At 49.5% G+C, this 15,294-nt stretch overlaps 1 protein-coding gene across 4 annotated transcripts in view; it reads right to left on the reverse strand.

The window, feature by feature from the left end:
* The window catches only part of ENPP6 (ectonucleotide pyrophosphatase/phosphodiesterase 6), a 116,633-nt gene that overhangs the window by 3,567 nt on the left and 97,772 nt on the right, over window positions 1-15,294 (reverse strand). For 2 of the 4 annotated variants that reach the window (XM_059909250.1, XM_059909247.1), the window contains exon 7: window positions 3,129-3,252. In XM_059909250.1, coding sequence (XP_059765233.1) covers window positions 3,129-3,252 — 124 coding nt within the window. Of the gene's footprint in view, window positions 1-756; window positions 834-868; window positions 1,193-3,128; window positions 3,253-15,294 lie in introns of those variants that run through there. The other 2 variants (XM_059909249.1, XM_059909248.1) reach the window with 2 other exon arrangements.

A 15,294-nucleotide genomic window follows, 5' to 3' on the forward strand; every position in this document is an offset into this window, starting at 1 on the left:
GCATGGAGATGGCGCCTAAATCCTAGTTCCAGCCACACTGTATGTGCTCAGTAAATGGGAGCTGTTGTTAGTAATAGAATAAACGCCCAGCAGGGGAAAGTACGGATTGAGAACAGTCACCCTATAGGTTATTTGCAGGGTTCACTTTACTTTTAGGGCAGGGAGGGCACGAGTCAGCATCACCTCAGGGTAAACACTTACTTTACAAAATCCAGACCTCCCTGGAAAGGAGAATGCAGAGGCTGACCTGGAATGCCCACCCTTCCAGTACCAAGGACAACACTACAATCAGAGAGGGTGGCGGCAACGCTTCCCCAGAGAACAGTCAGCTGCAGCTGAGAAATCGGTGGCAAGGTTGCCCCAGGGACGTGGGAGCGACTCCTCTCCCTCTGACCTGCCGTGGACCTGGATGTGAGATCATCCTGCCACATCACCTGGTGGCCATGTCCTGTCACATGGGAGGGTGGCAGACAATAGCATATCCAAGACAGCCGTCCCCAGCCTTTCAAACATCTCCTTCTTTAACATTTGGCAAGAAAATTTGAGATCAAGCTCTACTGACAAAAAAAAAAAAATGTTAGAAAAGATCATCTTTTTATGTTGAAAGTACAAAATCAAATCCGGTACATGTAAGCAGGAAGGAGGATTGGGGTTTCTTTCCCACTCCATCTGGTTCACGGCTTCCCGGTCTGCAGGGCTGGGATTTTGGGCCCAATGCAGAGATGATCCAAACTGGAATGAGAGCTTCTAGAAAATTTCTGAACAGCAAAACAATACCTGATCCAATTGGGAGAGGCCAGCCAAGCTCTGTTAGCTCAAGATGGTGTCTGAACCTGGAATGGGAATCCAAGTTATTTCCATGGGTTTACATTCTTTGGATATTTAAACTGTTTCTCCTAAAGAGAGAAGGTTCTGGAGGCTCCCGCTGTGCCTGACCACCTTGGGCTGCTTTCCAAGTGAGGCTTGCTAGCTCGCTGGCAGCTCACTGAATCACACTCCTGCTGTCTTATCTCGAATGTGGAGTTCTCCACGGCAAGATTAGGTTGTTCAAATTAGAAACTGGGATGAACCAGAGAGAGGCTATCTTTCAGAATTACTTCCCTTTCTCTTAGCTGGACCAGACTTCCTGGCTTCTGAAGCTGTATCTGGGCGGCCGCAGCGGTGCTCAGCGTCCTCCATGAGCGCGAAGTACCTACAATTAATCAGGAGGGATGCACCTTTATCTCAAAGTGCAGCTAGATAGCTATGAAAGGCCTCGCTCTTAAATTTTCTTCTGAGTAAACAGTCAGTGTGTAAAGCTGTTCAGTCTTTCATGAGAATTAGAGCCAGAAACGTGATGGTTTGCGGGAGGCTCTCGAGGCTCTATCTGCCTGCAAACATTTTTGCAATTAGCCCAGTCCATTTTCATCAGGGGTCGTCTTTCTGTCTATAAAAGACTTAGGCTTTTAGTTTTAAAGGAACGGATGATGGGGGCCTTTGCTAATGGACAAAATCTCCCCACTGAATTTAAGCTATTGCAGCTTTGGGTACTTTGTTTAAATTTTTCGGTTTGACGCTAGATGTGCTTCTGCTTTAAAATCTGCCCGAGACGCTTACTCAGAAACACTCCAACTGACAACTGTTTTGCATTCATGATCTGATCCCTCTCTTCTGGGGAAGGAGGAGGCAATGTCTTTGAATGAGCGCCCTGCTGGCTAATGTTCCCCCATATAAAGGCCGTGGCCCTGGAATGTCTCTAACCTGACGGAGCAGCTGTCACCTCAACAACATCCTCAAGGCTCCATCCTGAGTTCACTTGGCCTTTGAGCTGCGCAGCTCTAGCCCGGGGCTTGGCTAACAGGGAGGGCCTGTTAACTGTTATGGGTTGATGGCGTCATACTGGGGCATCCTCTGAACTCGCTCTTAGGCCAATGTCATGACCCCAGTTGTGCTCTATAAATGTTTGCTGCTACTGGTGCTGCTGCTTACTCAAGGACATGGGAACCTGGATGACACGTGGGCAATGATTTGGACCGACATGTTCCCTAAGCTCAGGCTCCCAGAGGCGCCCAAGGAGGGTGCAGAAGCTGACACCTTGTAGTTCTCAGCAGCTATTTTGTGGTAGGTAGAGTGACCTGAGGCGGATGGAATGAAGGGGGCTGACACATTTCTCTGTCCTGTTACATCAAGGAGAAGGGCAGGGCTTCCAGGCGTGATCTCTAACCTGTAATTTGAAAGGAAAGCATGGACTTTCATGGGCCGAAACATTTTGATCAACATCCAGAAAAAGGAACTTGGAATATGGATATTGGGGTAAGCTTATTATGTTTAGTAAGGAGTGTGGACAGCAGGAAGGAAGATTAGTAGCTCACGAGCCAGTCCACTGATTGTTGATGGCTGTTGATGGCTTTCTACTCTATTGTTTTTAAAGGGGGTATTCAGATAGTAGTATGATCTTTAGAGTGTTTGATAAACTTTTCTAAAATGTGAATTTACAGTGCTGTGTTTATTAAAGCAAATAACCAAAGAGGCTCTCTCCATCTCCCCTCTCTTCCTGCCCTGGGAATGTAGGTCAAGGAAGGCACAGTAAATTTGCTTTCATCCAAGACATCCCGAGTCATTCTGGCTCATTCTCAAAGTCAGTTACAGAATCATTTCCTAGCCTGCCCTTGAGCACATCCTAGCTTCTGGTGGGCCCTAAACCAAATGACCTGCACAGGGGTGGGTGCTCTAGCCAGGGAGGAACTGTGGAAGAGTCAGACCCTGTGAAGCGATCGCGTCAACTTCAGGACGCGCAACTGTCAGCAACCTGGTGCCTGATAAGCTTTCCTGGACATCAGATGGCTGTGAGAGAACATTTTGATGAATTAAGTAAAAAATGAATCATAAACATGTGGAACACTTTTTTCACTGCGCTCGAGATTTAAAACTTACAAGGAAAAGTATTTGGCCACGTTTGCCAAAACCAAGAAGCATTTGAAAGCCAGCCAGCCAAAGACACTTCATGGAGACCGGCTGGGTTTGCTCAGCTTTGCTCATAAAGAGGGTCCATAAAGAAATCACTCCAGCTTTACTAGTGCCGTCAGCCCCTGCTGGCTGACGCTTCCTTAGGGAGGGATGACTAAGAGAATTTGGTCATGTCTTCCTACCGGGTCCGAAGGCCAGGAAGATGCCCCTCATGTCCCTGAGCTCGTTGTCGTATCCGTGCCATCCGCGCTGCCAGCCTTCCCTCTTGCCAGTGCTGTTCATCCAGAATGGAAGCGTCTCTCGATTCTGAAATCAAGCCAGGCATTTACATCGCCCTGTGTCTAGACATCCGGATGAGTGAGCATCCGGTCCAAACTACCACCCAGCGGACTTCCTGCTCAGCGGTCTCAGTCAGGGTCATCCGACCTCAGCTGGATCACTTCCTACTCCAGGTAGCTCAGACCTTTGGAGACGGCCCATTAAATTGCCAAAGAGCTCTAGTTCTGAAGGTATCTTCTTATATCGGGCTGGACTGTACCTCGTAAGCAGTTTTAGAGTCACTAAATATAGCAGGTCAGAGACAGAAGGGACGTGAAAGTCTACCTGTGGTATAATAAAAAATATAGTTGGCCTTTGTCCCGGGTTCCGTGGCCCAGAATGCCTAAGCCCTTGGGATGTCCTGAGTGACGGGAGTGTTTTGTTATTGGAAGTGAGCCCCTTGCTGCGATACCTGAGCTTATGCTAACGAGGTGACTCGCTGGGGTAGGGAGCTACGGAGCTTCAGGCTAGCGACTGCTCACCTGAGGAACCAACCACAGGAGGAGAGGGTTAGAGCTTTCAGCCACATCCTCTGACCTCTGAGATTGAGTTCAGTCACGTGGCCATGACTTAATGACCCACACGCCATCGCAGTGGAACCCCATATAAAACCCCGGGGACAGCGTGGTCCAGGGAGCTTCTGGATTAATGAACACACGGTTGTGACGGGAGGGTGGCGCACCCAGAGAGGGCCTGGGTTCTCTGCACCACTCACCCACATACCTTGCCCTGTGCATCTCTTCCACTTGCCTGTCCCTGAGTAGCATCCTTTGTAATAAGATCGTAATCGTAAGTATGGCACCTTTCTGAGTGCTGTGATTCATCCCAGTGAGTTATCGAACCTGAAGGGGGGTTGTGAGAACCCTCAAATTCGCAGCCAAGTCGGACACAAGAGTGGGCAGCCTGAGGACCCAGGACTTGCGGCCAGAATTCAGATGTGCAGGCAGTCTTGTGGGACGGAACCCCTTAAAGTGTGTGTCTGCTCTAACTTGGGGTGATGTCAGAATTGAATCGAATGGTAGGACACCCAATTGCTATGGGAGAATTGTTGCTGGAAAACACAGCGTCTAATCGAATCACTTTGTTTCTTTAGTACAGCACGGAAGCCCCGAGGCAGCCGGCTCACCACAATCCCAGGGCGCCCATCGCAGGAACCACCCGTCCTGCTTTCTTCCAGCTCCACCCCGGGGGGGGACTCGGAGCATATTAGTCCCCTCCTCTCCATTTAGTCAACATTTGAAGATAGCACCCGTGTTCCTCTGCTCCAGGCCTTGTGTATCTTCACTTTCTTCGACCATTCTTCACTCAGGATGGCTTCCAGAACTGTCACTGCCCTGTCACCCTTCTTTCCTGCAAAACTAAATTTTCTTAGACTGCAGCTGCTTACTTGAGAGACAACAAGCTTAAAGAAGGTTTTGCAAATCCTAAGGAGGCTGCAGCCAGTTGGACACAACCTGAGCCCTTCTTGGCAGACTAAGCCTTCATTTCCGATATTCCAATCATCTTCTTGCTCAGCACAGGGTTTAATATTACAAGTTTTCCAAATGCAGGAGGTAGAACTGACTGGTCGTGATGACTGAGTGGAAGCAGAAGAGCTCAAGGACCAGGGATTTACAGGTTGGCTCACAAGACTCGTAACAACACGTGTATTTTGTGTGCTGTACGGTTCACCAAGAGCCTCCCCCAACATCCACTTAATCATCACCACCTCCCACTGTGGATGGTATTATTTTTCCTACCTTGGCACAGAGAGGTTAAGTGACACTCTTAAAGTCACACAGCTGTTGAGAGGCAGGGCTGGGATTGGAACCCAGGTCGACAGTCTCCTGGTCCTCGTGCGCCTTCCAGGACCCCATAGCCAGAGGTCGCTGCAGGGCTCCTGCCAGCACTGGACAGTGGGCTGTCCCTGTCCCTTGCCTCTTCACTCACTGAGTGGTGGCCAGTTACAGAGTATGGAGATGAGATTTTGGAATAGGATGTGGGTTAAATTCCACTTGGCCACTTTCCAGCTCTGTGATCCTGGGCAAGCTGCGTGACTTCTCCAAGCTGCAGCTTCCTTGCTGGATGTGATAATACCTGCCTCACAGAGATTCTGGAGGATAAGCTGGCTGTGCACTAAGCCCGGAACACAGTAGGTGCTCGATAAATGGCTGGGGATGGCCACCAGATGCCACTGGCTGCGGGGCAAGGCGCTCGGGTCCTGTGCAGCAGGGTTGAACCCTCCTTTGCTTATTTAGCTGTCATATCGCATTGCACACCCATCCAGTCTCACCCCATAAATCACTCCCTGGCATTACTGCTTTCCAAATCACACTGTTTCATTGACTCTGTTTCCTGAATTGCCATCATCCCCTATCCCGCCTTCTCCAGCTGTAGCTTGTATTTTTCAATGGGAATATATTTATTAACTTACTGCATTTCTGACTTATACTGTTTTTTGTTCTTTGTCTGTGGTGATGATCACAACACATCCCAATTTAGCTTCGTTTGCTAATTTCATATGCTGCCCCCCCCTCCCCCAGTCTTTAGTGATTCCTGAAGAACTAGGTAGAACATATCACTAGTGCTGTCACTAACCATGAACCCCATGGGACATACGTGTCCCGTGACCAAGGGGCAGGTGGAAGAGAGATGAGGACTGACGGCCTGATTTTAAAATTCCAGCTTAATTCCACAGTTACACACACACAGCAACAACAAATCTCAGCCCTGAAGGTCACTGGGGGTCTGTCTGATCATAGGTCAATCCACTAGTTCTTATTAACACGACAGGTTGCTCCAGTGAAACAACTATTCTTACTGATTTTAAAAAGTAATAGTAAACTGGCTGGTTATGTGAGAAGCTAGGTGATTGAACGGATTACATGACACAATCTAATTACATTCTGTAATTAACCTCAAGAAGGTGCAGGGACGATCTCCTTCCTTGTCCTCTCCTGGTGGCTTGCACCGTTTCGCTGGGTTCTGTATCCCCACATTAGCATCGCAGGCCTGTGCAGCCGTGACACACACCACACAGGGGCAGCCCTGCGGGTGAGGCGCCCCAGACCTCCCCGCTCCAGAGCACAGTCCCCAGGCTGGGGGTCCTCAAGCTACTGGCTGAGCCTCACCCCTCCTGACCCTACCAGGCCCAGGGGCCGCCACACAGCGCCACCTAGTGACATCCCGGGGAGGTGCCCGAACCCTCCAGGAGAGCGAGCGTAGAGGGGTCTGTGTGTGAGCGTGAGTGTGTGAGCGTGAGTCTGTGTGTGTGTGAGTGTGACTGTGTGTGAGCGTGTGTGTGTGTGTGAGCATGAGTCTGTGTGTGTGTGAGTGTGTGAGCGTGAGTCTGTGTGTGAGTCTGTGTGTGAGCGTGTGTGAGCATCTGTGTGTGTGTGAGCATGAGTGTGTGTGAGCGTGTGTGTGAGCGTCTGTGTGAGCATGTGTGTGAGCGTGAGTCTGTGTGAGCGTGAGTCTGTGTGTGAGCATGAGTCTGTGTGTGAGCGTGAGTCTGTGTGAGTGTGAGCGTGAGTCTGTGTGTGTGAGCATGAGTCTGAGTGTGTGTGAGTGTGCGAGCGTGAGTCTGTGAGTGTGAGTGTGCGAGCGTGAGTCTGTGTGTGTGTGTGTGTGTGTGTGTGAGAGAGAGAGAGAGAGGAGCCACTATGAGGAGGCCACCAGAAGGCTCTAGCGCAGAGCGCGGGCAGCCCTGCGGCTCCCCAGTAGTGGCCCCCAGGGAGCTCTGAGTGGCGGAAGGGCTGGCACAGAGGAGGCCCTGCGAGGCCGGGGGACCTTGTGTAGTGACCGCACGTGGGGAGGGCGTGAGAAGAAAGCACCGTGAGGCTGGCGGAAGCAGTGAGGCGGTTTCTACCCGAGGTTGTGCCAGTCCCACAGGGTGACCGACTGTCCCGGTTTGTCGGGGACTGAGGGGGTCCAGGGATGCAAAACTTCCTGTTTTAAAGCCAGGACAGGCCTAGGCGAACCAGGGCAAGTTGGTCGCTCCGTAATGAACACTCTCTTTGTCAATTCAAATAAAATCCTCACCAAGTCCATTTGTTCAGCACCTTCCAGTACCTTCCGGGACCCCTCCTCTGTACCTGGGAGGACAGCAGTGCCGGGACGCCCCCCTTCAGGAGCCCCTAAACTAGTTCGTCATTTCCAACAGGAAGGACGCAGAAAGAGTTCACAGGAGGAACATCGTGAGGAATGGTTGTTATTATGTTTATAGACGTGGGTTCTTTTATTTGGTGCCTGCGTTGTATTTTAGTGCCTCACTCCACTACCAGCTCACCATGAAATGTCTACCGGAAGCTTCCTGAACTGGGAAAGCCAGGAGATTACTTATGAGATCAGAGTTGTAGTTTCTAGACTAGATCTTTGTCTCATTCATCCTTGGCATTAAAAAAAAAAAAAGTAGCCTTCACTGTTTACCCCCAAATCAGCAAACCAGTTAACGAAGTCTGTTCAACAGTTGCCTGGACCTCCTATCCCTTTGACTTGCCATGTTTGGATTCCTTTCTGCTGCTGAGCTGCGATGTCTCGGTAGCACAGTCAGAAACGGGGGTGGCACTGGGCACGAGGGTCGGGGTGGAAGCGGGGATGGAAGGCTGGCAAGAAGCAGAGGGTGGCCTGAACAGTCTGTAGTCATTACTGTCTGTCTGCACGTGGCCGAGGCACTTGCTTCCATAAACTGTCTGGTCATTTACCCCCTTTGTACTGTTGCATTTGGGGAATATATTAGCACGTATATTTCTCGCCGGCTCCTTCCGATTTCCCCTCGGCGTAGATCAGAAAACGGTTACTAAGCCACAGAGAAGAATACTCCTGAGGGGGCAGGAAATGCTTTCCAGCTCCAGGAAAACATCTGGACTCCCGGCCTTGCCTTGCACCCCAAAATGACTTCTCTTGGGGCGGCCAGGGAGGTGGTAATCCGTTCTTCGTGGGTTCCCTCCCAGGCCGGAGGCGCCGTTCGGGGTCTTGTCTGGGTCCCCCTGCTCCATCTGGGTGACCTCCTCTCCCGTCTTCCCCCTTGAAACTCACCGTCTACACTGCTGGATCCCAAGCCGGCTGTGCACACAGTGCCCTGAGCGTATCCCGGCTCCCACCTTGGCTATTTGGATTCGGCAGCTCTGTAAGGCAGGGACTCTGTCTATTTATTCATCGTCCCCCAGGTGACCGGGATGCATCGTCTGGCCCGGAAGCCGCTGGGAGTCAGGCCCCTGGCCCTGTCCTGCGCTGTGTTCAGCGAGTAGCCATCGTTTCCTGAGAACGCTTCGCGTTACGCTGGGGTACCGCGCTGAGGTCAGAGGCCGCGCCTCGGGCCCCTTCGTGGGGTCCCACACAGCAGCGCAGGGCCTCCCTCCCAGAGAGGGCACGGGCCCTCCCCGCGGCAGGCGCGGAGTCCAGCACGGAAGCGCTCGCACAGGCTGCTTTCCAAAGAGGAACCTGGGCGGCCGACCGGCTTTTCCCGCCTGCCATCCAGGCTCGCTGGCCGGCGCCAGGTTCACTGCTGGTTAAACATTTTGACCATCACCCCTCGGGTCAGCCACTAAAAGTGTAATTCCTGTCGAGGAGTAGGGTCAGGGGCCCGAGGGTCCCCTCCTCCTCTCTTGATGAGGCCTCTCACCCCATCTCTAGGGCACTGGGGAACAAAGTTGAAATCTGGTCCGATTAAACTCAATAAATAAAATGTGAACACCCGTCTAAGGTGTGTGAGGGGCCTAATACAAATGAAATCTATGTTATTCCCCTAGGACAGGGTTATAATAGCGACTTCCCACGCCCTCCACGTTGCAATAAACTCACATCATCTCAGGCTGGAAAAGGCACCCAGTGATGTAGCAGAAGTGGCTTCGATTAGAACTCTTGTGGAAGGGAGCGCAGTCTGGCTGGCTCTGGGCTTTTGCTGCTAGGGTTAAGGTCGAGCTAGGCGTCTATCACAAAGCGCTGTGTCTCTGCTTTTGTGGCATCGTCATTTTAAACCCTCCTCCCGAGAGGCTTCCTGTGGGGACGACTCCTTGGAGCCCCCCAGGAATGGTGGTCATGAACCTTCAGATGCGTGTTTGCCATGCGCCACCGCAAAGGCTTGTCCCCCAACAGTTTCTCTTTCTCCGTCTTAGAAGGCCGCCTCTTTCGAGAACAGAATTTAATTGCTCAGGCCTCAGGCCCTGGTCTGACCCTGGCAAGCCCACTGCCACACTGCAGCCTAATCCTGGAAATGGAAAATGCCAGACAGCAAAATCAGCAGGGACCAAGGGCGGCAGAATTCCTTGGAGTGGAGGGAAGCGTTGGAGGAGAGCACCGAGCGGATGGGCTTTCTTTTATTCTTTTCTCCCCCCGGACCACGTTTACTGAAGCGTGCCAACAGCGAGGAGGGCGTCCGTGCGCTCTCCGACATGCGTACCAATGACCCTAGTCACCCCGGAAAGCAAGCAGCTTCCAGCCCCCAACGCCAGCCTCCTGAAGCTCCACTACTTGGGCCTGGACAAAACCACTCCAGCTGCCTCTAAAACCCAGAGGCCGCATTCTCCAGCTTGTCTTGATTTCCCCAAATATTTTGGGTTCAGGCCTAACTGCCATTCAACCCCGGGCCTTAGAATTGAGCCCGGCATTTCATATCCTTTGCCAGTTTTCAAAGTAAATCTTTCCTCTGGAGACAAATTCGGGCCTCCCTTGGAAGCTTGGGCCTGAATTTGCCGCATTTCCCTCCACTGAGACGAGAGTCCAGAAGATCAACAATGAAGCACGCTGTCTCACAATCTTTCGCCAGCTTCTGGCTGCACCTGGCTACCTTTTTGAGCACAGTGGCATGAAGTGGGCACTGCTCAGGAGAGGCCGCAGGAATTAGCCCCTGGAGCTGAGTAGGGACTGGGGAGAGCTGATGTATCTGCCCGCCCTTGGGCCCCAGTTGTGGGCTAACTGAAGCTAGGACAATTGCCATTAGTGGTTTCAACACCTTTTTTTCTGTTGAAATCTCTTCTAGGGCTACTAATAATTAGCCAAAGTTAAAGGCCTGACTCAGCTTTCCTCTCTGTCTACTTGGTCACTGACTTACTAACCTACAAAATAAACAACCTGTCAACAAGTAATCGAGAACCAACTGTCTCAATATTTATGAATTCATGTCTTAATTCATATATAACAAACATGTACTGAGTTTCTGCCGTGTACTAGGTTCCACAGAGGAAAACGAAGGTCAAGATGCCACAGACCTGCCCTCAGGGAGCTTCCACCCCAGGAAGGAAGAGTTCAAAAGCAGACAAACAAAGGCAGCACCTGGGGAGTGATTCAGGGTTTTGTGAGATTCCAAAAGGGAGGAAATTAGGGAAGAGTTGGGTATTTCATGGAAGAGATGGTATTTGAGTTGGGCTTAAAAAACAGGCAGGAGTCAGGAAGGAGAAGGCACTCTGGATTCTACTGATGGTTTACTGGGCTATTGATGGTACCAGAACCCAGTGAGTACAGGTGTGGAGAGCAGGTCAGGAGAGCATGAAGTATGTTGGGATCCAACCACTTGACACCCAACGCTTGAGCCCTGCATTAGAAAAATCATTTTCACAAATATGAAAATTCTGGTTCAAGCATGTGCAAATCTCGCATGTTGGTGAGAGGAAAGGAGAGGGCTGGTTAGGAAGAGTTTTTTACATTGTGACAAAAGCAAGAAAAAAAATGAATGCCAACGTTAGAACTTTTGTGAAGGAGCTGAGACTTATCTTCAGACCCCACTAGGAATCAGAAGGGTGAGTCCATAATTCCAATCCACGAAATCAGAAATACCTTGAATATTTTAGTGGAAGATTTGAAGGCTCTTTGGAGAACTGGATGGACTTCGTGCTTAACGGTAACATCTGGGTTGTAATTCTTTGTCACTCCTAGCTCTGTGACCTTAGTCAAGACATTTAAAACTCTGAGCCTCACTTAACTCAGTAAAGTTGGGATAACATCCAGAATGCAGAAACAGTAAGCAGGGGACACTTCATTCAAGGTAGCTATTATTACTGTTGCTGCTGTTGTTGTTGACCAACATTTTTAAAAGACAATTTTCTAGATACATTTATTATCTGAAAAATGCACAACAACTGGATGCACGTGTCATTGAAACTTCTGGGGGGCGGTAGTGGGGAGCACATTCTAAAGGTTCTAACGATCCGTGATAAAGAAAGATTAATTTACAGTGCTCGCTGTCACTAAGGAAAGGTGTATGAAAAAACACTGATAGGGCTTCCCTGGTGGCGCAGTGGTTTAGAGTCTGCCTGCCAATGCAGGGGACACGGGTTCGAGCCCTGGTCTGGGAGGATCCCACATGCCGCGGAGCAACTAGGCCCGTGAGCCACAATTAGTGAGCCTGCGCGTCTGGAGCCTGTGCTCCGCAGCAAGAGAGGCCACGATGGTGAGAGGCCCGTGCACCGCGATGAAGAGTGGCCCCCACTTGCCGAAACTAGAGAAAGCCCTAGCACGGAAACGAAGACCCAACACAGCCATAAATAAATAAATAAATAAATAAATAAATAAATAAATAAATAAATAAATAAAGTGTAAAATTAAAAAAAAAAACAAAAACTCTGATGGTCTCTGTATTTAGTGGGTAGACATAAGAAATATAAGAACTGGGGGCGACTGCTCACGGCCTCAGATGCTCAAACGCTGTTCCTCTTGTGAGCTGTGCGTTACAGCACCCCGAGGATTATGGAGCACGCCCCCGCCTTGCTGAAATCCCCGATGGTGTTCCCTCGCACTTAAGGTGGGATTTGAAGTCGTGCCCGTGGCTGGGCCTCCTCAGGCCCCGCCGCCCTGGGCAGCCTCAGACGTGTCGCTGTCCCTCTCCTCACTCCCCACACGTGCCGCTGGGTCCGTCCCTTCAGTTCCTCTAATGCTCAAGGCCCTTTCCTGCCTCAGATTCCTCCAGCATCCCGCTCTGTCGGCCAGGAAAGCAACCCCTTCTCCCTGCCCCATCGACGGCCACTCATCCTTCAAGTTCCAGCCTGGAGGTCACTTTGTCAGAGACCTTCTGCCCCTCATCTGAGTCAGGCTTCCTCTCCTCCCAGACCGTCTCTTTCATAACACTTTCTCCATTGTAACACAGTGCACGTTGTAACTGCACGCTTATTCCTTTGTATGGCATGCGTGCTTATTTCGTATTTGGCTCCTTCCCTGGGCTGTGAGCTCCATGAGGGCAGGAGCTCCCAGGGGCGCCTTACTCTCACTGGATCAGAACTTCGGTAGGTTACATGGAGCAGGCACTCGGCAGATGTCTGTTGAATTTAGCAGATGAGTGATTTTTTTTTAGGTATGTGGATTTTGGAAGAATGTACTTGAGTTTGGCGGAAACCACCCACAGAATTTCTCCACTTTGCATTTTGCTCTATTGTTCCTATCTATCCCATATGCCAAGGACACTTAGCATCACTGGACCGGCCTCCTGAGGGCCCGTGGACCACCCTAGATATTGTGACCACCACAGTCTGCCCCAGCCCCTTTCCAGGTGCCCCCTGGTGGAGGGATGGGTGCAGAGCATGGGTGAGTGAAAAGGGCTGTGAGAAAACCACATGGGCTGGGAGAGCGAGGCCACCTCGTGCTGGGCTCAGATGCTTCCGTGAAGAGCGTGACCCTCGCCCCCTGGCAAGGACAAGCAAAGAGAGGGTCTACAGAGGATGGGGACCAGGTCTCAGGGAGACAGAGGGGTGGGGCCTCCATTTAGGGAGCACTGTTTCCATCCTTGAAGAAAGGAGCTCGGCAGGTGTGACAGGCTGGGGCCTAACCTAGGCAGGTGGCCTGTGTCTTTTGCCTCTTCATGGTTAGTCCTCTGGGAAGATGAACACCTTCAGGTTTCTGCCCCTGCAGAGGGGGAGGCCAGAGAAGGGACTGGCCGTAGTTGGAAATTTAGTCTGTATATTAAGGAGCACAGTGAGAAGCAAACTGGGGGAGCCGCTGGGCAGGGAGCTTGCTTGTATGATGCCAGCCGTCACGCCGGATACTTGTGCAATTCCAGGTGACAAAGTCAACAGGTTTCCCTCTCTTTATCTTTTTCAGTGACAGCTCTCCACGTGACCATTAAGAAAAGAAAAAAGAACTCAGTTGCGTCTTCCTGTTAGAGTAGCTGCCTTAGAGTCCGCAAAACTTAAATCGGTGGCAAAAAGTTGGTGTTTATATGGGAATGGCATTTTTGCCAAGGAAGCCAAATCTTGTATGTTTACGGGATGGTGGTTGTAGGGAAAAAGGAAGGGGAGGTGGGATTCTATTTTATTGGCCCCAACCAGCATCGATTTGTCCTAACTCAGCTGTTTTCCTAATCATGTCAAAGCCAGAAAAAAAAAAAAAAGACTCCTCTGCTATCCTAGCCTGAACCCAGAGAAGTTGCTTTCAGGGCTGAGAATTCGCCCTGCTGCAGATGCAAAGTGCAATCCAGGCCGTCCTCACCCGGGCTGTGCACTGGTGTTCAGGTTACAGAGCAAACACAATGTTCTTTTACCGTGTGCGGAGAGATTTTGCAAATAAGGATGTGGGAGATTAATAGTCCTGGCACAGTGCAGGAACAGGGAGCTAGAACGGCGTTCTCAATTCTCTATAGTCAAGTAGGTATAATAAACAACAGAGAGACGTAAAAGAAAAATGTCTAAGACAGCAGGGAAAGAATGGGCACTCGTTTTTAGGATTTTTCAGAAGATAAAGAGATAAAACCCCAATATTAAATCTAAGTAGGCTCAGAAATTATAATTTTCATATATGAATCTTAAAAATAAAAATCCGTAAATTTGAAGACAGGACTAAAATGATTACGGTATTCAGTCTAGAAAACTAAGGTACCACAAAAGATGGACTAAAAAATACCTAAATTTCTCTCAGGACCAGGGACCGGCATGATTTTCTAAAGAAACATTTGTGTTTTTATGTTACGGACACCGTAAGTTACATTGATATAACTGATTGCATTTTCTTCTTTGAGTGGGCGGCTAGGAATCTCAGAACCACCTTGTGTTCCATTCTATGTTATGGTAAGTGATTTTGAGGACTAACAATATCTACAATGCAGAGTCATGGAGAGAAACAGAAATAGTAACTAGGAGATACTTAATCCCAGATGGCTATTATTATTGTTGCCGATGTTGCCAACCAACATTTTAAGAAGAAATTTTTCTTGACAGAATTTTTATATGTGCAAAAGGCAGAATAACTTTACGTTCACTCCATTGGATCTCTGAGGAGGAGTCATTCTATAGTATGTAATGAGCCAGGCATGATAAGGGACGATTAGTCTTATAATACCCATTATTACTAATTAGAGCTATGTGAGGTGACATTGACAGTCTCTCCATTTAGGGGGTTAACACTAGTCCTTCAGAACTAATTTTATTTTTTCTCAACCTATTATCTTCCTTCTGATTTCTTTCTTTAAAAAAAATTTCTGCATCAAGTATTTAAAAATTACCTCAAATCTCCCTTTTGAAATAATTATATATTTTTAAAAAGCTCTTCAAGTCATTGTCGGTAGTTAGGCATTCTTCCTTTCCGTTCTTATGGCTTCTCTCTGCTTCTTAAGCCATAGGATGAAATACCAGGTAGCCCTTGCTAACTGGTTGACTCTTAGTTCTGATTTACACAAACAAATGTGTGCGTGTGTGTATTTGTGTGATACATACAAAAGTAATATAATATGATATGATATGATATATATGATATATGTGATATGATATGATATAATATATAATATATAGTGTACAATTACCATATCGCGTCACTCTCAACAGACAGTGGAATATGCCAGTTTCCTGCAGGGGAGCAGGTACTTGGACCTCAGCAGGTGGATGTTGGGAGGCGGGGCGGGTACAAGGGAAGTGGAGCCGGGGCAGGAGGCGGCATCGTCAGATTCATCACTGGGCTAAGCGGCCACCACCAGTCAGAACGTTAGCGACGGTGCCGTTTGTCCTCGCTCTCCTCTCCCCTCCTTTTCTCTGCTGATCTAAGTTTCAGCCACCTTGTCTGCCTGATTCCCAGCTGCTGTATCACACTGGTCTTGCGATTGTGGTCCCCTGGCCTGCATTTCAGCACAGTACCCTA

Source organism: Balaenoptera ricei, chromosome 21 (assembly GCF_028023285.1).
Source record: "Balaenoptera ricei isolate mBalRic1 chromosome 21, mBalRic1.hap2, whole genome shotgun sequence".
Classification (NCBI taxonomy): Eukaryota; Metazoa; Chordata; class Mammalia; order Artiodactyla; family Balaenopteridae; genus Balaenoptera; species Balaenoptera ricei.